Raw genomic sequence first — 22,071 nt, 5'->3', positions numbered from 1 at the left:
AGGGATCACTTTAAATCTACCGAGGTTCCAGAAAGCCAAAAAAAGAGTAATTCCCAGCAAACTGTTGGCAGGTTTTGAATAAAATAGCAGTAATAGAAAGGAGGGAGAGAGTAAATAGAATAACTTAAATACATAAAAAAAAGATGTATAAATGAAATTTACTATGAACAAACATAAACAGGTTTTTAGCTGTTTTGATGGAATGCATATTCTTATAACGACCGCTTTGGTTAATGTGGCAAATTTCAACCTTTTGTCATTTTACACAGATGTTCCTTTTGGGATTAACACAGCTGTTTTGAGATCAGAAATAATTTAAGTAACTTGGTGATTATGCTTATTTTTCTCTATTTTATTTGTTCTAGTCCAACTTTTTATGAGGAAATAAAAATAACCTTTTTTTTCTTGTCCTAATAATACAAATAGTATTGTGTGAGAGTAGCAGACTACCTCATAGACATGCAGGATGGCAGGATGCTGCATATTCCATGTGTGTGTTTCCCTTAATCCTGGCCCATCACATCAGACATCGACCAGTGGAACAAGGTGATTGAGCAGCTGGGCACGCCCTCGCCAGAGTTCATGAAGAAGCTTCAGCCCACAGTGAGGAACTATGTTGAGAACCGGCCAAAGTACGCGGGCCTCACCTTTCCCAAGCTCTTCCCTGACTGCCTTTTCCCTGCTGACTCTGAGCACAACAAACTCAAAGGTGAGATACTGTAGTGAAGCTGTAATTGTACTGTATTTTAGCCATTTCATCAGCTGACAGTGACCGTGTTTATGAGGTACTGTCCTGCATGTAACTGTACCATTTCTATGTGTCCTTCAATTTTATCGACTGATTATTTGAATTTAAAACCTTTGCAGATCTGTGTGGTATTGAAAGACACATACTCATGTCCCTGACGGCGATTCTGTGATGCAGAGCTCTGCAGTATTTCAAGGATCATCCCACAAGACTAGAATAATCCACAATGTGCTGTCACTCAGGATTTCTTTTGATGCCAACAACTTGGTTTGCATTATGTCTCAGGGTACAAAAACCCTGAGACATAATGTGTAAAAAAGTTACAGTTTATCTTCCATGTAGGACATAATAACATTTACACACAAGATAATCATGAGATAAAGTGTTTTGGTGGAGCAACCATTAAAGGAGCCATTTATAAGTTGCTGCATAGCCAGTTTTAGCATTAACAGCTGTTTACTTACCAGTCTAGAAGAAACGTTGTGAGTTCAGCGTCAAACTTCATTTACTTACTCACCAAGTGTTGTCTCCAGCGGTGGAAAGAAACATCAATGTTAACTCGTCTCTATCATGTCTTTTCTTCTACTAAAGTTAGCACGCTAACCAACTAGCCCTGGCCCGTCTTGTCAACCTCCGATAGCGACTCACTGTAGCCTCCAATCAGCCCTGAAGACATAGTGCTGCTCTGAGGGCGTATTATAACCTCTTATCTTGTAAATGCAACAATGGCCGAAGCTCTTGTGACGTGTCGATCACCACCAGCTGCTCCTGGGAAGAAACCTCGTTTGGCGATAGAGAATATTTACAAATAGCCCTTTTAAAACAAGTTTATTAATACTTACACAAAACGTCACTGAGCATTGGGAGAGTGTAGGTAAATCCTTGATGCCATTTATAAATTGTAATAGAAATATGATGTCTGTACATTTAATGTTTTCAATAAACTATAGCCAGTCATGGAGCGGTCTTCGCACGCTTTGCTACGTAGCTCTTGCCACTTGAATAGTGAGAGAGTCACTGCTGGGTCGTGTTGCATTGTCACCTCACAGAGCTGCTAGCCTGGCTGTAGACTCTTAGTCTGCTTTATTTCAAATGTAGAAAATAAAACTTTTACCTCAAAAACTTTTACTTTACATCGTGCCTTTGGGCCGCCACATTAAACTGAAATATGTTCACTAAAATATATTTTATATATTCTGTGATTTGTGCCTTGGTGAATTCAATCTATTTCTCACGCAGCAGGCTAACCAAGACATCATTTCTTTCTTCTGTCTCAATTGAGAAGTGCAGTCTCTCCTTCCTAGTATTTTAAAAAGTGGAAATTCTCTTCAATGGAAAATAGCAAAATATGCTTTTTATGTCGCCCTGCTCTTACATCAAAGCCCCTGTCTGGTAAAATTCTCATGAATCACTTTTGTATTCTGGCAGCTCCCCGCTGAAGTGACAGTGTTAAAGGAAATGCACCCAGAGAGAGAGAGAGACTGGGAGAGTGTGAGACCGGGGTTGAAGTGCTGCTGTTTTGTATGTTTTGTTCTGTGACAGGTAGGAGCAGTCTGACATCCTTGGGGCTTTGGTTATTTTGAACTGTAGGAGAAAGAGGCACACAGCACTGTAGGATAGAGAAAAGGAAAGCGAGAGACGTAAAGAATAAGGAGAGGAGGAAGGAGAGTGGTAGCGGAGTCATTTTACAGATTCACCATCTTTTTCTTATTGATGTGTTGATGCTGGGGCAAAATGCAGAAGATGCGCCAGGCTCATCTGTCTTTCTCTGATCTCAATTCAGCTTCTTCAGTCCTTTGCTGCTGTAGAGCTATTTATAGTGAAGGTCAGCCTGTGTAGGAGAGGGATGGTGTGTGGTTCAAGGTTCTCCGTTTCAGATCAGTCCATGAGAGCCTCAGGGTATAGTGTCTGACCAACTGAGCCACGGGTGATGCTGATGGCATTTTGAGTTGTATGTTGTATGTTGGGAAAGCAAGTGCTTTAAAAAAAAAAAAAAAGATACAGTGCATTCTACAGTCTGATGCCCTTATAAAACCACATGTAGAAATATACCAGTGGTAACAGGTCATTTTTCAGATTTTATTCATTACTCTACACTAAGCTGACAGAATCAGCCTGTAACAAATAGTACAAAGACCTAATTTTTGCATCAACAGAAATAAACAATAGGTGTTTGGGACAAACCAGAATCGTGTATTTCAGCAATGATGAAAGAAATTGATATCTGGATGGCTGATAAAGGAATATAGACTCATCAATATGAGGGCTAATAGGAGGATAATTGATTCATCTGCCATTTATTTTCTTTATAAATCATTTGGTCTATAAAATGTCAAACCATATTGAACTAGAAGGGCGAGCGCAGACCTCTGCCAACGCCAGTGTCAAACAACATACACTAGACTTCAGAGAAAATTAAATTTTTCATTATAAATGATTGAGATCTGCACCGAAATGTAATGGGTTCTTCCCGGGCCCACGCCCCTCCCTCCACGAAGTTGGGTGGAAAGCGGTCCAGTACTTCTTGCGTAATCCTGCTAACAAACAAAAAAAACAAACAAACCAACAGACATGGTTGAAAACATAACCTCCTTGGTGGAGGTAAAAATGTCCATCACAGTTCCATAAAGGTAAATGTCTTGTTTTGTTTAGTTAGCAGTCTAAAACCTGAAAAAAATCAAACAAGACAAAAAGAAGCAGCAAATCCTCCCGAGTGGCAGGTTCTAAATAACATTTGGTATTTTTACTTGAAAAATGACTTAAAAGTAAAGTAGTTACTGATTACTTTCTTGTCGATCGACTAATCAATTAATCACTAGTGCAACTAGTCATTCCAGCTCTCTGCGTCTGCGCACGCATAAGGTACCAATATATAATCCAGAATAACAAATAGTCAAAAATAAAGTCATAATACTCTTTTCCAAAGCTCTCAGTCTGTGTATTCATCAGTCCACGCACGATTGAGTTGCTGTGAAGGTCTGATTTCCTTTGACAAGCTGCTGTTGTTTAGTATTCTCTTTAATCCCTGCCATTTCTATCTCTCTCCTCTCTTCCTCCCTCTCTGCTTTATTATGTTTCAAATCCCCCTCTGGCACATTAGTGGCACAGAGGAATATTTTCTTGCCTCATAAAATCAACCAGATGTTGTTTTTCTTTTTTCTTTTTTTTTTCTTTATTTCAAACCACAGCTAGCCAGGCCAGAGACCTGCTGTCTAAGATGTTGATCATTGACCCCGCTAAGCGGATATCGGTGGACGAGGCCTTACAGCACCCCTACATCAACGTGTGGTACGATCCAGCTGAGGTGGAGGCGGTGAGTAGGCCTTTGGCAGAGCTGTGTATTGATCACAATCCCAAGATGAGTCCTCTCCCTCTGTCTTTGATTGGTCAGCACTGTTTAGTGATTCTCACTTTGCATTTGCATTGTTGTACAGAAAATGATAATGATAACTCTCTTTATTTGGTTTAAATAAAAGCAATTATAGTGATTTTCAACTCAAATATCAGTTTTTAATGTTCCGTATCAGTGAAAATTGCTGAATCAGTGCATTTATGATTGTGTTTTAAATATTTGGTTCACATCTCATTTTCATTTTTCTCTCACTTATGATTTTATTCTTTATATTATACGAGTTCCATAGATGGAGCAAAATAAGCCAGAGTTTTTGCTGCTACATATAAAAGAGTGACTCAGTGCATTGTGCTGTTTTGTAATGTAAGAGTGGTGGTGTTTCTGGTTTATTTGGTGAAGTCTAATTTCTTCATCAGTGCCTCATTAGTATGAGGTGACAGTGAGATTGGGAAAAAGCCATCTGCAGCTCGATAAAATTCCACAGATGCCACTTCTACTTGCAGCAATACACTAATGAGTGCATGACCCGCTGATGAATTTCAGCTTTACTGTTTTGCTCTGTGAAATAGCCTGCCGGTTATTAGTAGTATTTCCCATACACCTCCATTGTAGTTATGAATCATTTTTGGAAGATTTTGTGACTGTGCACTTGTCCAAGTTGTCTAGTTGTTCATACTGGTGATGGTTTCAATGATGATTTTGTTGTTAGAGTTGATGTGGTATGTATAACATGGCTGTGAATGGCATTTCAACACATTTTCTGCTGTTTTCCCCTTCTCTAATGTCATCTCATGCTGATGAAGGCCAGAGATCTCATCCAGTTATCCATGGTAAATAACAACCGCCCTACATCAAAAAAAAAAAAGGAAAAAAAAAACAAACTCTATGGATCTTTCGTTTACAAAGGCTAAGGAAAAGGACACACTTGGTTCAGCACTGTTAATTATAAACCATAATAAAAACATTCATTATATATTATACACTGCAGAGCTTAGGGAAATCTGTGCAAACCGTCATATCAAAAATGTCATCACTGGAACGAAGAAGCCTCAAAGGGGTGCAGCTATTGTTATGCATGTGTTCGTGCCAAAATTACAATGCTACATATGAATTATCTTTAAGATGTGTTAACTCCCGCACTACTAAATTCATTTGATAAATCCTTGTTTGAAGAAAACCTCCCTCTTCTGTCCTGCCGTCCCTCCAAGGTCAGATCAGCGGCTTTATGGGTGGTCCTGTCACCTACAGTGACAAAGAGAGGAGGATTTTATTGTCAGGGTCTTGGGGCAGGATCACTATGAATGAGTGATAAGAAGGGCTGACTGGATGCCAGGCAGCATATTTTGTGTCCTGTTAGATGGAATGACAATCTTCTGGGAGAAGGATATAGGCTACTTTAGCTAGACAGCTCACCAGATTTGTTCTTATCTCACTGTATTTGTCAGCCGTTTAATCATGATTGTAAAGGTCTAAAACATTGTGATGTATTATGTGTGTTGAGGACAAACAATGTATTAACATTTAATATAATGTAAGCCAATCACCATTTTATGTGATTGAGGGAAAATAAAGTGTTAACTGTTTATTTTCCTTCATTTATATTTATTTTCATGTGCCCACTTTTTTACCTCTGCATGTTTTTACACACATATAGTACATGTTAAAGTGTCAAACTATGTTGCCAGTCAGATGTGTTTCTCATGTTAAAATATGTTTTCATCCGCATATTTTTATTAATTTGTCACCATGTTCATATGTCTAGATTTGATGCATCATTACATCATTAAAATGTTGTATCTGAGACGTTCTTGAGCGGATATTCTAACTGGAGCGTTCCAGTGATGTAAAATGAATCTGGTTGACTGGGCTGAGAGCTTAGCTGTTACTAAAATGGAGTGTGTGTTCTCTCTCTCTCTCTGTCTCTCTCTCACTCTCTCGCCCCTTCAGCCTCCGCCTCAGATCTACGACAAGCAGCTGGATGAAAGAGAACACTCCATTGATGAATGGAAAGGTGAGAATCGTTAATCCAAATAAAAAATGTAAAGAAATGGCTGCAAGTAAGTGAAAAAAAATCTGGAGCTGCTGTAAATGTACCTTAATGGATGTTTCTAGAATGTATGAGAAAAAAAACAACAATTTTAATGTATTTATTTTTTATGGTATTGTCCTTTGATGCATATATTTTTCTCTGTTATCTTACATGTGTTATCATATAGTTTTCTTTATGCTGCATTAAAATTGTCCTTAAAACCAGCCATTACATCGTCAATGTAACTTATGTTGAAAGTTATGAGGGATAAAATATGTCTTATCTTCTTTTTCCTGTATATAGACTTCATGTATTTTTTAATATGTTTTAATGACTCTCTCTCCTGACTTTACTCCTTGGTAGAATTAATCTACAAAGAGGTGATGAACTTTGAGGAGAGAACGAAGAATGGCGTTGTGAAGGGACAACCTTCACCTTCAGGTACTCTCAGTGCATAACCCTAATCGCTCTGTAAGTGAATTTACTATAACCTTACTGGAGTTACCCCTTGTATTTAAAGCAACCCATTGTGCTGTTGACCATGTGTCTCTGTCTCTTGCATCTCAAATTGAATGTTGTTCCGTTCGGTGGTGTCATTGTATGCAAAGTGTATTTGTTAAAAGCCGTTGTCGGACAGCTAATCACTGTAAAAACTGCTAATGTTGCCTCTCAATGTGGAATATTTAATAGGAGATGGTGTGTGTATTTTTATGATTGTGTATGTGTATATGTTTAAACATGATGTGACTTAAGGTTTGGGTTCTTGGGATCCATCACAGGAAATTTCAGACATTTCATACTCTACCGACCTCCAAGCAAACCAGGTGCTGTTCTCATAGTTTGCCACAGAGAGGCAGTATGGAGTCATGTGAGTGGCAACACCTTGACCAGGCCACCCAGACTCTACTGTAATCAGAGACATGTGGAAAATAGCTTATTGCTGGGTCAAAGCAGCAGACATTCTCCATTAAGAAACAGACAACAGTTCCATTTTGAAGATTAGAAAAGCAAACTGAGCTGCAGAGACAGCAGCATCTGCTGACCAGGAGAGGTAACTGCCAGATGTATAAGTGAGGCAGAAAGGGGTGTGCACATGGGCTTATGAGCCATATGACATCCAGCTGACCCAAAAACAACAAGCATTAATGTGTCAGATAATTTATTATTCCAACATGTTGTGTTGCATTTTGCATCTCTGCAAAGAAGCCCATGAGATGAATTTAATGCATATGGCAACAGCTGTTTTTCATCTCCTCTTCCTCACCGTGTCTGTATCACTCTGTCTCACACAAATTCACGAGCTCCATATTTCTTCTACTTCCCGTCCACTTGTAATTAAAGTGATGGGCTGGCCTGGTGTCTGATGCTGAGTGCAGCCGACGCAGTGCAGTGCAGGAGCTGCAGACGGCAGTGTTTTACTGCAGCAGGACAACAGAAGAGCTGAGAGCGCACACACATGATGCCTGAGTCAGAACCACACAGGTCCTGGAGCTCTCTGGGGTTACCACATCCATGTGCTGGGTGTTGGAGATTTAATGCCCTACTATTATTATTACGCACCACACGAATTATAATCCCACATCACAGAGTTTCTCCCAAGATTAGTTTTAATTAATTTAGGATTTAAAGCTGTAATTAATCCTCCATTTTTGCAATCTTTTTACAACTACCAGTGTGGTTTATGCTGAGGTCATTTTTCAAGATGTAGAATTATTCTCCCCTCCTGCATGCCGACCTTTAACAGATATTCCTGATGTATTTACTGTAAGTAAACCTACAAGTGCAGTGACTGCTGGAATTGATGCCAGCCATTAATCCTGATTTGTTCTCCGCTTTATTTTGGGTCAGCTGAAGTGCCCACCAGCCTCCATTAAGCAATTACCTCCCACAGAGAACAGACACACAAACAGCAGATTCATGAGTTGCCTCACTGTACTGCACATGCCCTCTGCACAAATTATGGGACTACTGGTACGCTTGGAAGTAGAAGTGGTTGTTCTAGCGATGTCTTCATGTTGGCAGCACCCTTATTTTCCACATCCTTTATCCTTTTTAATCAGGCTTTACTCTTTCAAATCCTGTGGCAGAAGCAGACTGCCTGTGTTTCTATTGATTTGTTCATAAAGTTATTGTGGAGAGCAGGAGGATTTAATGAAAGTGCTGACCAAGTGCTGGGAGGATGACTCGTGTGGTTCCTTTACACCTTCTGATCCCTCTGTATGAAAATGGAGATTAACAGCCTTGTGTGCTCGTCCACAGCTAGCAGGCTGAATTAATAGCTCTTAAATGAGATCTCAAAAAGTTTACTGCCGGCTGCTTCCACCTTTGACTTTGAAACAAGATCAATATAGGAAAATTGGATTGATTTTTTTTTTTTTTAAAAAGGGTGAAAGCCTGAGCGAAATTAAGTTTGCTTTCCACTATGTCCGATCATAGCAGACAATTTTATGATGCATAAATCACAAATACTGTCATACCAAGACACACTTATGGATTTCTGAAACACTGCAGCCTTTGATGATCTTTCCTGTGGAACCCACTGGAGCCAAACTTTAATTACCTTTGTCTCATATAGACACACTGTGATTGTGGTGTCCCACAGCTGTTGTTAATGTCATTGATGTCTCTCACTATACCCTCTGTGTGCACTTGTTAAATGATCTCTTCTGGCTGTATTTCTTGAACGGGACTCCTTTACGTTGTAACCCCCTGCTGCTGTTGATTCCCTTAGCACAGGTGCAGCCGTGAACAGCAGCGAGAGCCTCCCTCCCTCCTCCTCTATCAACGACATCTCCTCCATGTCCACCGACCAGACCCTGGCCTCAGACACTGACAGCAGCCTGGAGACCTCTGCAGGACCCCTGGGGTGTTGCAGGTGACTAGCCGCCTGCCTGCGCAACCCCATGTTCTTCCGAAGGTGAAGAACGCGACCGAAATGACCAACTGCAAATACAAAAAAAAAGGAAAAAAAAGAAAAAAAAGAGTAAAGATCAAAATTAATATATTAAGAGCAAAAACATGAGTTATGGAAACACAGAATCTGAAATGATGAAATCTAAAGCCTGTGCATTGTCATTCAAAAACAGCAGTGGTATTTAAACTGAAGTAAATGAGCTGAGATATATGTTAATGATTCTCTAGTTGCTTTGCTTATATTACCCCAAATATCTTGTATATGGCATCCAAACAGAACGACCAAATGCTTAGACTTGCATCTCCTGCAAAGTGCATATTGGCTGGCTGCTGGTCTCCCAATTCCTTACAAATTACTTATGCTCCAATCACTGTGGCAAGGTGGGCTGCCATCTTTGCTCATTACTACTGTACAATACAAGCTTCATTCCTCCTTCTCCCCCCTCCTCCCCAGTCTTTATGTACTGACACTGCTGTATTTTAACCTCAAGGCTTTGCCTTAGACCCCCCACCCCCCAATCATCCCCACCAAACACAATCCCCCAATGTAAGGTTGCCTGATTTGCGTGTTTTTATGTGGTTCTTCTGCAGGGATGTGTAGTCTCTCTCACCCAAGCGGTGCTCCCTGCAACACTTGTAAATAATGTAATTCTGTACAGCTGAAGGGCACACAGAGCGGGACTGACGGCCAGTACACTGGGAGTTTTTTTTCTGACTAGCGCACCTTGCCACATCACCGCTTCCCACCTCAGTTGCCCCTGCCTATTGCTGTAGTCCTGCATGGTTAGATTTAAAACAATGCTAATCTCAACTGTATGCTAAAATGAGTCTGTATAGAGACTTTTGTTTATATATGATGTAAACTAACTCAACTCCAGACACGGAGGGGGTCTGGTCACAGGATAGGATGTGTGAGTGTGAGTGTGTGTGTGTATGTGTGTGTGTGTGTGTGTGTTTGTGAACCACAGGCAAGCCATTAAGACATTGGTAAATGTCAGGGCTGGGTTTGGGACTTAAAGGGTCATTACACTCAGAGATAAATTATTTTGATTGTGCTCAGACTTCATGTGATTACATGTAGTCTGATTTGTTTGTAATGTCCCTTTTATTTCCCCTGGCAGTGTATGATTGGTCCCTCCACTACTCCTCCACCACTCCTGCATGTCATTGTGTACCATTAACTCCTCATAGGCACAGGAGGTTGGTCTATTTCACTGTGGTGTAACCACAAGGAGACTATTCTTATTTATTTGACTCTGACACATTGAACACTTTCAGAAGGAGATACAAGTAAACAGTCTGTAGTTAAAGGGCGGTTGGTGAGTGTTAACCTCGTAGCGATGACTTGTTTTCTTCTGACGAAAATTCACGCACATCAGTTCACATCATGTGCTGTGTTTTTGTTATGAAAATGAATAAAAAGGGAACCGGACAGAGGCCACCTATCAGTTATGTTCTATTTCTTAGCTGGAAGAGTTATTTATTGATTTATTTATTTTCATAGATGGAACCTGAATATGGCAAGTGCCTTTTGGAATGAAGCATTGCAGGTGCAGAAATCTTATTTACTTTTGTGTTAATTTTTTTTTTTTCCTCTGCTTCTTCTTTTTCTGCCTTAAAACTACCTGTTTCCCCAAAACCACCAAATCCCTGGTGGAAACGAAGCGAAACACTCTGGCCAGATGTTAGCCAGTGTCTTGTTTTGTGGCTTAAGACAAATCTGTTGTTTTCTTTCACATGATAAAAAGGTTTTCTGCCATTTTACATTTGATTCAATTTTGCTTTTCATTTCTCCTGTGAAATCTCATCAGTCTTTATAAAACAGGGTGACTAGATTTCCTCAAAACTGGGACACTAACACAAACACTTAACAAGCATTGTTTGCACTGAACTTTGCAAAGGCTTGGCAGCTGTAGTGCACTCTTTGCCTCATTCACACTGTCAGGTTACAGCCTACTAAGTAACATCTAACTTTTGATTGTGAAAAACCATTGCTTTTTAATTTAAAAAAAAAAAAAAAAAAGAAGGTGTACAGTATGTTTGGCAGACTGGAATCAGGCGAGACAGTATTGCGCACCAGGAACATATTCCATCCAATATCTATCCCATAATATAATATTTTCACTATTCACAGCAAGACTTTGAGCTGCAATATGCAATTGTTGATTGCAATTAAGGTGTTGCTACAGCTTTAGATAAAATGCACTCTAACTGGAAACCAGGCAGTCGACCTGTCACTTGTTTATTTGTGTATACTGTGTTCATCATTAGTTTTACTGGAATAAAAGAAGACATTCTCATTATTTTGGTTTCCACTGCCATATTTCATGTTTCCATGCAGGTTTGTGGGTTTATGGACTGTTTAAGGAACCGCTGACAGAGTGCTGGGTTATGAAATCATATTTTACAAGCAGAGAAATAATTTTCACAGTAATGATCTCTGCTGGTGGATGGGAAACCTTCTGGGAACTGTGAGCTGTGAACAACACAAATAGATCACTCTCTATTGTATGCATAGTTTGCATCAAAGACTGGATGACCTGTTTTGTAGTGTCTTGTCACTCGACACTATAACTGACAATATACAGAAATCAAAGGCACACTCAAGGATTCTTGCACTGTCTCTTAATGAAACAACATCTGTGTGTCAAAACACCATTTACAATAATCTCTATGAATATCACCATATTTCCTCCTTACGGAAATTGCATGGCTCATATGTTCACCGGTTAAGAATAAAGGTTCTCAGTGGTGACGTTTGTTAAAACAGATGTGCTTACATCACTGTTCATCTTACTGTGTCTCTGTATGGGCAGCTGCAGCACAGCGGCTCTCTTCTCGCATGTCTCAAAATCCCTCCGAAAAACTCATGTACATAACTTCAAAACAGCTACTTTGTTAACACTCATTCTGCCTGTGGCTTGTGTACAGTGAACCACACACAGACTTACAGTACCTTCACGGAGCGAAGAGGGTAACTTGAGGGCGGCGTCTCCAGAATAAGCTATGGCTAGCTTGGCTTTCTGTTCAGGGTCTGGCCAGGGCAATCTTTCAAAACAGGGTGCAACTTTAAATTCTTTTTTTTCTTTCTTTCTTTCTTTTGTTTTTGTTTTTTGTCTTTTGAAAATGTTAAGATGAATTTCTCACAAAGGGGTCTAATGTTTGAATTGGCTCCTATTCTCCACAAATACCCACAATACTGTTGCAGTTTTTCTACAGGGCATTTTTAACCATCCCAGCTACTACACTCTTCTTTTTAGTATCTTTTACATGTTCTGGACACTGAGTACAAAAACTGAAACAATTAATGTATTTTTTTTTTCTTTTTCTGAATGTGAACTTTGGATCTTTTTTATAAGATATCCCTCCAGACAATTCTGTTATAATAAAAAGGTGCTTTTGGTCCTGTTTGAAAGTAGAGACGACTCTAACACAGAAGCAGCTGGGTTGTCAGCACTGAATGTAGAAATGAATGGTTTCACAATTACACACGACATTGCTGCTCTGCTCATCAGTGTGTGTGTGTGTGTGTGTGAGTGTGTATGTGAGTGTGTGATTAAATTAACCAGCATTCAACTCAAACTGTCTGTAAGGTTTAATTAGAAGACGTGATCTGGCATCTGGGCAAATAATTCTACGGTACATTATTTCAGTACAAGATCATGGATTTTGTGTGACTGAGTTTGAAGAATGTCGATCAGTACAGTCATGTGTTTGAAAGTAGTTCACGTGTGTATTTATGTTTTCGGTCACATTAACTTAGAATTTAGAAATGTGTCAACTACCAATCCTGTTCCTAATTTTTGTCACAAGCGACTAAACGTGGTCAATGTGGATTCAGGATTAGCCACATTCACGTCTGTTAGCCATTTATCTGTAACATGAAGATGACTGACTTGTCATTCAGCCACAACATTATTGCCAATGTGAAAGTTAGGATTACATCTTGTACTCAGTTGTGCCAACATTAAAATCTTTGGGCTCGGTACTTGTGATCCCCAGCTTACTGAATCTCACCTCTTCCTTTCAAGTCATATTGTAAATAACAACAATCCAACAATGCAATAAACACTATTGCACTCAGACAGGGAGGCAAGCGACTGCAAAGGTCAGGTGATGCGAGTCTTTAAATGTGGAACTCTACAATGATGAAACCCTGTATAGCTCATCTGAATCAGGTGATGTTGTTCTTCAATTCTTTTATGATTCCTTCTCTCTCGTTTCTTTTACTCCGTGCTGTTTTAATGAATCATTCTTTTTGACATTGTCAGGTTGAAAAAAATAAAAATAAAATAAACAAATAAATTGTATCTGTTTCACGCCGATCTTAAAGCTTCAGGCTATAGCGTTTCAAATAAAGTGAAAACAAATGCAAAAGAAAAAGAAAAAAAAATTACTGGAAGCTGTTACTGTAAACACAACATTTTAAAGGAACTGTGTATGTAAAAATAGTATATGTATGTGATTGAAAATAAACAAAACCTTTGATCTTGGATAACGGAGTAGCTTTTTCTTTTACCTGGGGTGTGTGATTTATACTGTAAAAGGAGATTTAATCCCACAGAGGGAAATTTGCAATGTGGCCATATTATGTATTTCTGGCCTCAATAGACTCAATGAATTTGATTAAATAGTCATCAGCCAAATTCTGTGTCTTCTCCATGTGTTTAATACAAAAGTGTTGCAGCATTGGAAAAAACCGACTCCAAAAAGTAGAGAGGGAGACTCACATGAAAATGCATCTTTATTCATATTAAGTCATTTTTCAAAGTTCCTTTGTGTATCAAGTATCTTGTCATCAAAATATTCCGCCATCACACTCTTCCTCTCCCTCTTGCCATGTCCATAATCTGCTCTTTTGTGTGGAATTCACAGAATGAGGTGACACTGTCAGCTTGGCTTAAGCCTATTATTTCCCGGTGAAGGGTGCAAAATGAGAAGCACAGACTCCCCTCCCTCCTTCAGTTGTTCAGGCACTTTTTTCCCCCTCTCCATGTTCGCATTCCAGATGTCCTGCAATGACCAGCAGCAGGTTTAAATGGGACCTGGTTTCCAGAGGAAAAGTAGCCAGTAGCAGGCCTGTGCACACATGCACACATAAACTCCTTTGGAGACAAGTCTGGTCCTGGTCTGTATTCAGATGTGTCCTGTTTTGTACCCATTAGCAAATCCACATTGTGTGTAGACATTTGGTTTGAAGCTAAATAAATACACTCATAAAGACTTTATCGATATGCAGTCACTTTATAGACATTCACTTGTTGCACACCGACCCTCATGGACTCATGCACCATCATGCGCAAACCACTTGTGACTGAATTTAGCAACCAGTTTTTTCAATGTTGACACACTTGATGCAGTAATCCCCCCCTTTTCTTTTCACAGTTATGACCCAAAAGCACAACTCTGATGTAGCTGCAGCTTATTCTGTGCTAAACCACAGGAGAGTATTTTTAAAACTGGCATCTCATATGCTCAGACACAGACTCTAAGCTGTTTTTCCCTAGAGCATTCACAGAACAATGCCAGCTGCACATCTGTTAATGGGGGGAATACATTTTGTCACCTGAAATTATGAACAGGCATTTTTTAAAATTTTATCTGGGATTTACGCCAATGACCCATCGTGCAAGTCGTCATCGTGCAAATTTATTTTTTACAAGCTACAAAACATTCTTCATTCATAATACGTGCCATATCCATCCGAATACGCTTCAAACCACAGTACAGACTAACAAGTAGTGTTTACAATTATCTATAAAATATTTACAGTACAGGCTCTTTTTTTTTTGGTCATGGGGTAAATGTAACAGCACAGAAGCACAGGCACATATACAGTATATTGTCCGATTTAAATGATACACACATTGACCGACAGGACATTCAGTACCACCTTGATGAGACACGAAACAAACATGTAAGTGCAAGGAAAAAAGTCTTAATATAAAATATCACACATTGATAACTTTGCTTAAATATCAGATAAACATTTAATTACTACTTTCATTTCTCTTTACATACATATGATGCTGTGTTCTTCTGCACTGTCTCCCTCTATGTACATGAGCAGATACAGAATTACATGGAACAACAACATATTTTTTTGGTTAGATTTTAAAAGTGAATTAAGATAGGGAGGAGTTTTGGCACGGTCTTCAGCTGTTTTCAGGTCCAAGGTTGGTATTTTATTGTTTTTTTTTTTTTTTTGCTGAACAACCTTTTTAAATGTTTTACCTTCCCGATCTGACTCTAATATAAAATAAAAGTAGTACTGTATATCATCATAGACTATGGTGTCCTGTCCCTTTACTCCACTTGCAAGTCGGATGAGAGCGTACCACAACAGTTTCTAAGTAGGTTGGAGAGAGTCTGAAAACTGTTTAAATAATGCTGTATTTACAGATAATGTCAGTCTGACATCACTCCAGGTGATGTCTACATTTATACAGGTGGCTTGCATTAGCCGTACACCACCTATTTCTTAAATTACAACATGCCGTTAACCTTTCCAACTTTCTTTTTACAACCAGCAGCCAAATCCTGTTTGGAGCCCGCGTAATGTTCACATCATATAATTAACAATTTCCAGTCTTCCCTAACATTTCAGCCCCAACTCCCTGGCTTCTCCTCACTGTATCCAGATGGTGTTGTTACGATCTGGTCGGCGGGGGTCGGCGGCTGTGGCGTTGCCAGTCGCCGTGAGGTCACTGAATGTGGAGAAAAACTGTTCCATCTCTTTCTGCAGCATCTGATTTCTGCGCTCGGCGTCGTCCTTGGCGCGCTCCGCATTGCGCAGCTTGATCTCCGCCATGGTGTACTTCTTCCTCTCCTGGTCCAGCTCCTCGTGGAGGCTCACCATTTCTGTCTCCAGCTCCAGGTTGCGCTGCTCCAAGCTGCAAAGGAGGTTAACACAGGATTAGGAAAAGGGGCATGGCATTGTGGTCTCGTGACATCACAAAGTTACAGAAGTCCTGACGGCTCGTTTTAAGGCTCAGTTACTGAATAAAGGCTGTGTGCTTTTCTCTGTGGACTGAGCACTTTAATACTTTCACGGTATTAATATAGAACCTAGAGCTGCTTTATAATCAAAAAGACATGGAAATCTCACTTTATATAATATGTACAATATGGGACCTTTAATATGAAGCAAGCGCTAAATGTCAGTACCTTAGCTAACTTCATCTGCCTCCCTGTTTTTTATTTTCTGGCAATATTCTTCCTAAATGATTCCTAAGCAACTGTTAAACACAGGCTGTAATCAAAATAATCGCTCACTATTACAAACAAGATTATTGTTTCAAATTAGGCATGTGGATGAATTGTATGAATTGTATGAGGGTATGTATTCGCTTATGTTTTTCTTAACAGATATAAAGATCACATGTAGATCGAATTTTTCACGCTCTTCATTTACCTCTTTATCCTGGCCTCATACTCAGTCTTCTGCTTGTGCATCTCCTGTTTGAGACTGGCCACTAAGCTGTGCAGAGCGCTGTGGCTTCCGGGTCCATTACCAACCATGAAGCCGTCACTATTATCACTACTGTTGGTGCTCCGACTGCTCCTCCCTGCTCCGTCTCCTCCACCTTCCCTGTTGCTGCTCCTGCCCTCCCCCTCTCCTCCTCCTCCTCCTCCAATAGACTGAGGAGGTTCATTATCCTGTGCTGGTCCATCCAAGTCTTCATAGTGTCCTCCATAGAAGTCCTGCTCGGGGCAGGTCGTGGTGGAGGAACGACAGGAAGTGGAGTTGTCAGGAAGAGAGATTTCACAGGAGGAGGTGGACCAGGTGGCGCTGTCCACGCTCTGTTTGTCCTCACAGCTGCTGTTCAGACACGTGTTGGTGATCTGGTTCTGCAGCTGCAGGTTCTGGTGGTTTAACTGGACATTATCATATGTGGACAGACGATTCTGATTGGTTGTTTGTTCCCCATTAGAGCAGTCGTGTGTTTTATTGTTCATCCGTAATGTCACGCAGCCGTTTGGTACCCAAAGGCCATTACGGCCGTTTGGACTCCCTGTGACCGCATCAGTCCCTGAAATGCCCATGCGCACAACTCCAGTCCCATTCCCTCCAGTGTTGCTTCCACCTGCCACTCCACTGGTGCCCATTTTTGTGCCTGAGCCTTTGAGCGTCCCACTGCGCCGCACTGGTAAACTCCCACCTCCAGTCAGAGTCTGGCTCTTGTCTTGATTGGGATCTGAGGAGGACGAGGAGCTGAAGGAGCCGTTTGTAACAATCCCACTGCCTTTACTGAACGCCGGGTTCTTTTTAACAGTCAGCGGAGGACTACGGGTGATGTCAAAGCGTCCTACCACCCCATTGCGAGGGCTTGACGGCCGCGGGGAGCTAGTGTTGTCTACGTGTTGGCGGTGCAAAGGAGACTCGGGTGCTTCCCAGACACACTGCCGGACCACCTGTGTGTTGTTGTTCTCGGCGTTCTGAGATACTGTGGTGATGGCGGAGGTAGTTGTGGTGGCTTGTCGCCGCGGTAGTTCAATGTTGTTGTTGTTGACCAGCTCGAGGGCAGTGGGGCTGTCCTCATTGTGAGGGAATAGCACATCGTGGCGGCCAATCAAAAAGGCCATGAGCTGCTGGACCAGAACAGTACCTGACAACATGAGACCGCACATCATTATCTTTATCATTTGAGATGAGTTCAGCATCAAAACGAAACGTCAGAAAACAAGACGTGTCTACAGAACTGGCTTGAATACTGACCTTCCATAATCGCTACTGGATCCTCAACCTTCGGCCTCAAGATATTTGGACCAAAGACTGTGGCCAAGTTCTGAACGCTCATTTTATTCACTCCTGAATACGACTGGACTTCATCTAAAAATCTAGAAACACGAACATACCTTCAATGTTTCACTGTTCAATAATGGTCACACTTTGAAATGTGATGCACTTTAAACAATAAATCAGTACCTGCAGATGTACTTAAGAAGGTTGTAGTTGACTGGAGGTAGACTTTCCACAAGCCGTCTCAGCTCCTTCATACCCTGCAGATGACGGACACTTCTTTTTAGGCAACATCAGATCAATAATTCATATCAATTCATATCATAAGATATGAAGTGTAATTTACACCTTATCAAATATAACAATTACACCCAAAGACCAGATAAAGAATAAAAGAAATAAGCTAAAAAGCTTTGTACACAGTGTGTACGGAGCTAGAGCAGTTGGAGATGAACATTAAGCCAAAGAAATAAACCACAAGTGTCTGTGGTAGCGACTTAACCAATGAAAAATATGATAAAGGACCTTTTATTAACACTGCAACATGGTTTTCTCAGAGTTTCATCAGACTCATTAAAAGGTTTTATGAAAGCAATGATTTTCTTTTTTGAGAATTAATGAGAAGATCTGACATCTAAAAACAATGAGTACCAAATTATTCCTATCACCCTCTGAGGTGTGCATAAAAGGAACCTCAGGTGTCTTTATGAGGAGTTTAAAAACTATTATAAGAATCAATGTGTCATTTTTTTTTTCTAATTCTGTAATTTCACGAATGAAAAACCTCTATAGGTGTTATGCAAAAACATGAATGCAAAACACTAATCAAAGAGATGAAAAATGAAATTGAACAACAAATTAAACAATATGGTGATTTATAGAATTTCCATATTTATGTATCATCATTCACAAGTGAATCTCACAGGATTACTCTGAACCAAAAACCCAGTGGCAATCCACAGACACACTTTGTGAGACTTCAATTCAGTCCTAACAGCTGCAGAAACAAACAATGTTTAAACCAAATATTAGAATTAGAAATATTCTGCTCACTGTGTCCCTTCTCCATTTCAAAGTCCCAGGAGGTTTAAAAGACGGGGCAGCTCTAATCTACACTTGAGGCGTTAAAACATGTTTCTGAACTTGCATAAAAGAACACACCCACGCTCGTGCACATGCACAAAGGCACAAACTTGGACTCTCAAGTGAAAATGGGGGGAAAATGCTTTGTGAGGAAGCAGGGGAATGGTCCTCTGCTGTCAGCTGTGCTTTATGGTGTGAGATAAATCCTATTTAGATGTTAGAAGTAGAGACAGGCACAACAAAGTCATTGTTGAGACAGCAGAGCTGACCGTGGATAACCGGGCAGTGAGGCTTTAATGCCACAAAACAGGACTATGATAGATTCATGCGACAGCTTTTCAGCGCTGCCTTCTGTTCATGAATCAGACTTTAAACTTCACCTGGAGGAATAAAGTGAGTGAAACTCAATTTGTTGGTCAATATAGATATAAAGAAACTCATCAAGTGCTCCTCCTCACCATTTCATCATCCTTGCTGAGGAGCTTGGCGGACGCCAGGAACTCATCATACTTGTGAAAGGGGACGACGGGCTCCGGCAGCTCTCTGAGATACAGCTTCAGTAGAGAAGCTACTGTATGCACATCAGTGTTACTGTGAAGAAAGACAAGACAGAGACAGAAAGAGGGTGAAGGGTTGAGGTTATAATTTATTATGGCTGCATGGCATGGACACACACAACACAAATCACCATGACGCCTCCTGCAAGGAGAGTGCAACAGGAAACAGATGGAATCAGAAGAAATGATAATGTAAATACCACACAGCAAGCAAACAGGACATAAGAACAGAGAGGCAGCGAGGTAAAAAAAAAAAAAAAAAAAAAAAAAAATAGAGTGACAGAGGGAACAACAAGAAGACTGGGGTGGCTTGGATGATCTGCCAAGAGGCAAGAGGATTCCCACAGTAGGCTGAGAGACGCTAATGAGGCAGGAGGGCACAAAGCTGGTGAGGGAATCACTAAGAGTAGAGACACTTAGGGAGAAAAATCTGAAAGTGCAGTTGTTCTCATTACATGACGTGAGTTGTGTTAAAGTACTTCTGAGTGTGATCCTGTGTCCAGTGTTTCTAGCCAGTGGCGAGATGTTGATGTAGCTACAGACGGGTTGCCGACAGTTCTATCTAGGTTTTATTTATGGTCATCGGGGGGAGGTATGGTGGGTGGGTATGGTGGGAGTGGTGGGTGGGAGGGTAACAGGGAGGAAGAGGCAGCATGTTCCATCACTAATGCATTTCTCTGTCAGTGTGAGAAATGGATGAAGACTGTCACATTAAAAAACAGCTCTCAGTCTCTCGGTGCCACCACCTACACACAACATTTCTTCTTTTTATTTGGATCGTGGAGGATTTACTGAACGTCTTGTCTCCTCTTCACAATTTAGTCTTTTTTTTTGTTTTACACAAGTACTGTATCTAGAAATCAAATCCACGCAGATTTTGCATGTCAGGTTCAATTCTAGTGAACATAAATAACACTGTAATGGCTTGTAGCTTGTTAGCCTTGTTGCACCACTCACTTTTATTGACCCCCCCCCCCCCCCCCCTGTTGGAGAATGAATGTTTCATGGTTTTAAGACAGGAGTTGATGGTGCAAATACGTCTCACAATTAAACTGAACTTAGTGTCCCACTAGCAACCGAGCTTATTGTCCCATTAGCTTGCTGTCGGTTAGCAAGCTAACGGACAATCAATAATAGCTTCTTTTCCCCTCTTCAATAACTCTTCTTTGAAGGAAAGGATGTTCAATCCAGACACAAGTCTTCTCTCTACTGCTGGTGCAGACTAAACAGAAAGAGGCTAATCAAAGGCTTAAAATGCTTTATTGATTGATTTAAGATTTGATCGACTTATTGTAGACGATCTCTTCTACTCAAATCAAATTGAGTAGTTTGGTATTCGTTAAGAAATATCCACCCAAGATGTTCCTACTCTTCTGAACACGTGACAAATACAGGCCTTTTTCTCCGTAAACACACTGAGTTGTCACAGCAGGATAAGCACAGGTGGAAATGATCAACATGAACGACTGATCAGTTTCATGTGTTTCACTGAGTCAGCGAATGCAGCATCCCATAACTAACAAAACTAAATCTAATGCCGTCATCGTTATTAACCTTATTAACCACATGTAACATTTTCCTGCTTTGACATATAAAGTATCTGCTGTGAGAAAGACATTAGATCACTGCTTTTACAATGCTGCGCTGCACGGAAGAGGTAAAATGTGGACGGAGCTTTCACAAAAAAATGTATTTTCTCCCACGTTTACCAGCTGTTACCCTTCAGTGTGATAAAGACAAAGCATCCATAACTATCTGTAAGTTAATCACAGCACAGGTCGTGGAGAACGTTGGCAGGAACACAAGTAAAATGAGTATAGACTGATTAAACATCATGTTCGATAATGATGAGCAGAAGATGTATGCAAATCTGACATTAAAATTAAATTGAAAACACGCTTTCCTTTTGTGATTTTTACGCTTTTACCTTTAAATTTGGAGCCAGATTTAAATTTTGTCACAGTGGATCCTTCCCAATGTCTTTGTTGTGTGACACAGGTTGCAAACTAGATACATCTAAACCCTATGCCAAACTCACTCACTTTTAATTCTTTGTACTTCTGTAAACTTTCGATCCAGTCCACCGGGAGCACCCGTGTGGTCCAAGAGGTGCAGAATTTGACGCGTCAACAATCTCAACATATCAGCTTCACAGTAAAATGCACTGAGGAAATCCAACCACGTTTCCTTACCAATCAAAAGAGGGTTTTTCTCCACAGTCGAAGGCATCCTGCAGCTCTTTGACCAGGTTGGCCTGTCCGGGCAGCCTGAATAGACCTTCCTCCTGAAGGCCCCACTGCCGAATGAAATCCACACACTGCTCTACCAGCATAGGGGCGAGCTTGTTCCCAAACCGGCGTTCATACCGCACCGTCTCCTCCAGCTTCTGACCAAAGATCCCTGAAACACAAGACAAAAACACTTAATACTGGTACAAGATTGATAAATAGCAATGGCTACAACAAATCAGCATCGGGCGATTCTGTTTTCACTCCATATTTGAACATTTATTCATAACGACCAAGCTTTTATTTTGACACAAACTGTAGAACAGTCACTCTCAATGGGAGAATAAGCTCTTAACAGAGTGACTTCAACACAGCAAAGATGTATATAATGTGGCTCTTTACAGCTAATTAGTTGTAT

At 40.5% G+C, this 22,071-nt stretch overlaps 2 protein-coding genes across 18 annotated transcripts in view; one reads left to right on the top strand and one right to left on the bottom strand.

Moving 5' to 3' along the window:
- Positions 1 to 13,540, top strand: part of mapk10 (mitogen-activated protein kinase 10) — a 35,546-nt gene extending 22,006 nt beyond the window's left edge. For 8 of the 13 annotated variants that reach the window (XM_056404247.1, XM_056404245.1, XM_056404253.1 and 5 more), the window contains exons 9-14: positions 527 to 709; positions 3,937 to 4,061; positions 4,904 to 4,930; positions 6,048 to 6,111; positions 6,493 to 6,570; positions 8,866 to 13,540. In XM_056404247.1, coding sequence (XP_056260222.1) covers positions 527 to 709; positions 3,937 to 4,061; positions 4,904 to 4,930; positions 6,048 to 6,111; positions 6,493 to 6,570; positions 8,866 to 9,008 — 620 coding nt within the window. In that variant the 3' untranslated portion in view covers positions 9,009 to 13,540. Of the gene's footprint in view, positions 1 to 526; positions 710 to 3,936; positions 4,062 to 4,903; positions 4,931 to 6,047; positions 6,112 to 6,492; positions 6,601 to 8,860 lie in introns of all 13 variants that reach the window. The other 5 variants (XM_056404244.1, XM_056404243.1, XM_056404248.1 and 2 more) reach the window with 4 other exon arrangements.
- Positions 13,541 to 13,773: 233 nt separating this feature from the next.
- arhgap24 (Rho GTPase activating protein 24) overlaps positions 13,774 to 22,071 on the bottom strand; it is a 67,353-nt gene continuing 59,055 nt past the window's right edge. For all 5 annotated transcript variants that reach the window (XM_056404237.1, XM_056404238.1, XM_056404236.1 and 2 more), the window contains 6 exons: positions 21,618 to 21,825; positions 19,327 to 19,459; positions 17,972 to 18,045; positions 17,762 to 17,883; positions 16,457 to 17,651; positions 13,774 to 15,935 (listed from right to left, as the gene is read on the bottom strand). In XM_056404237.1, the coding sequence (XP_056260212.1) occupies positions 15,671 to 15,935; positions 16,457 to 17,651; positions 17,762 to 17,883; positions 17,972 to 18,045; positions 19,327 to 19,459; positions 21,618 to 21,825 (1,997 nt within the window). In that variant the 3' untranslated portion in view covers positions 13,774 to 15,670. The remainder of the gene's footprint in view (positions 15,936 to 16,456; positions 17,652 to 17,761; positions 17,884 to 17,971; positions 18,046 to 19,326; positions 19,460 to 21,617; positions 21,826 to 22,071) is intronic.

The sequence above is a fragment of the Seriola aureovittata genome, chromosome 18 (genome assembly GCF_021018895.1).
Source record: "Seriola aureovittata isolate HTS-2021-v1 ecotype China chromosome 18, ASM2101889v1, whole genome shotgun sequence".
Lineage (NCBI taxonomy): Eukaryota > Metazoa > Chordata > Actinopteri > Carangiformes > Carangidae > Seriola > Seriola aureovittata.
Note: the sequence above shows the minus strand (reverse complement) of the source record. Positions and strands in the feature narration are given on the sequence as shown.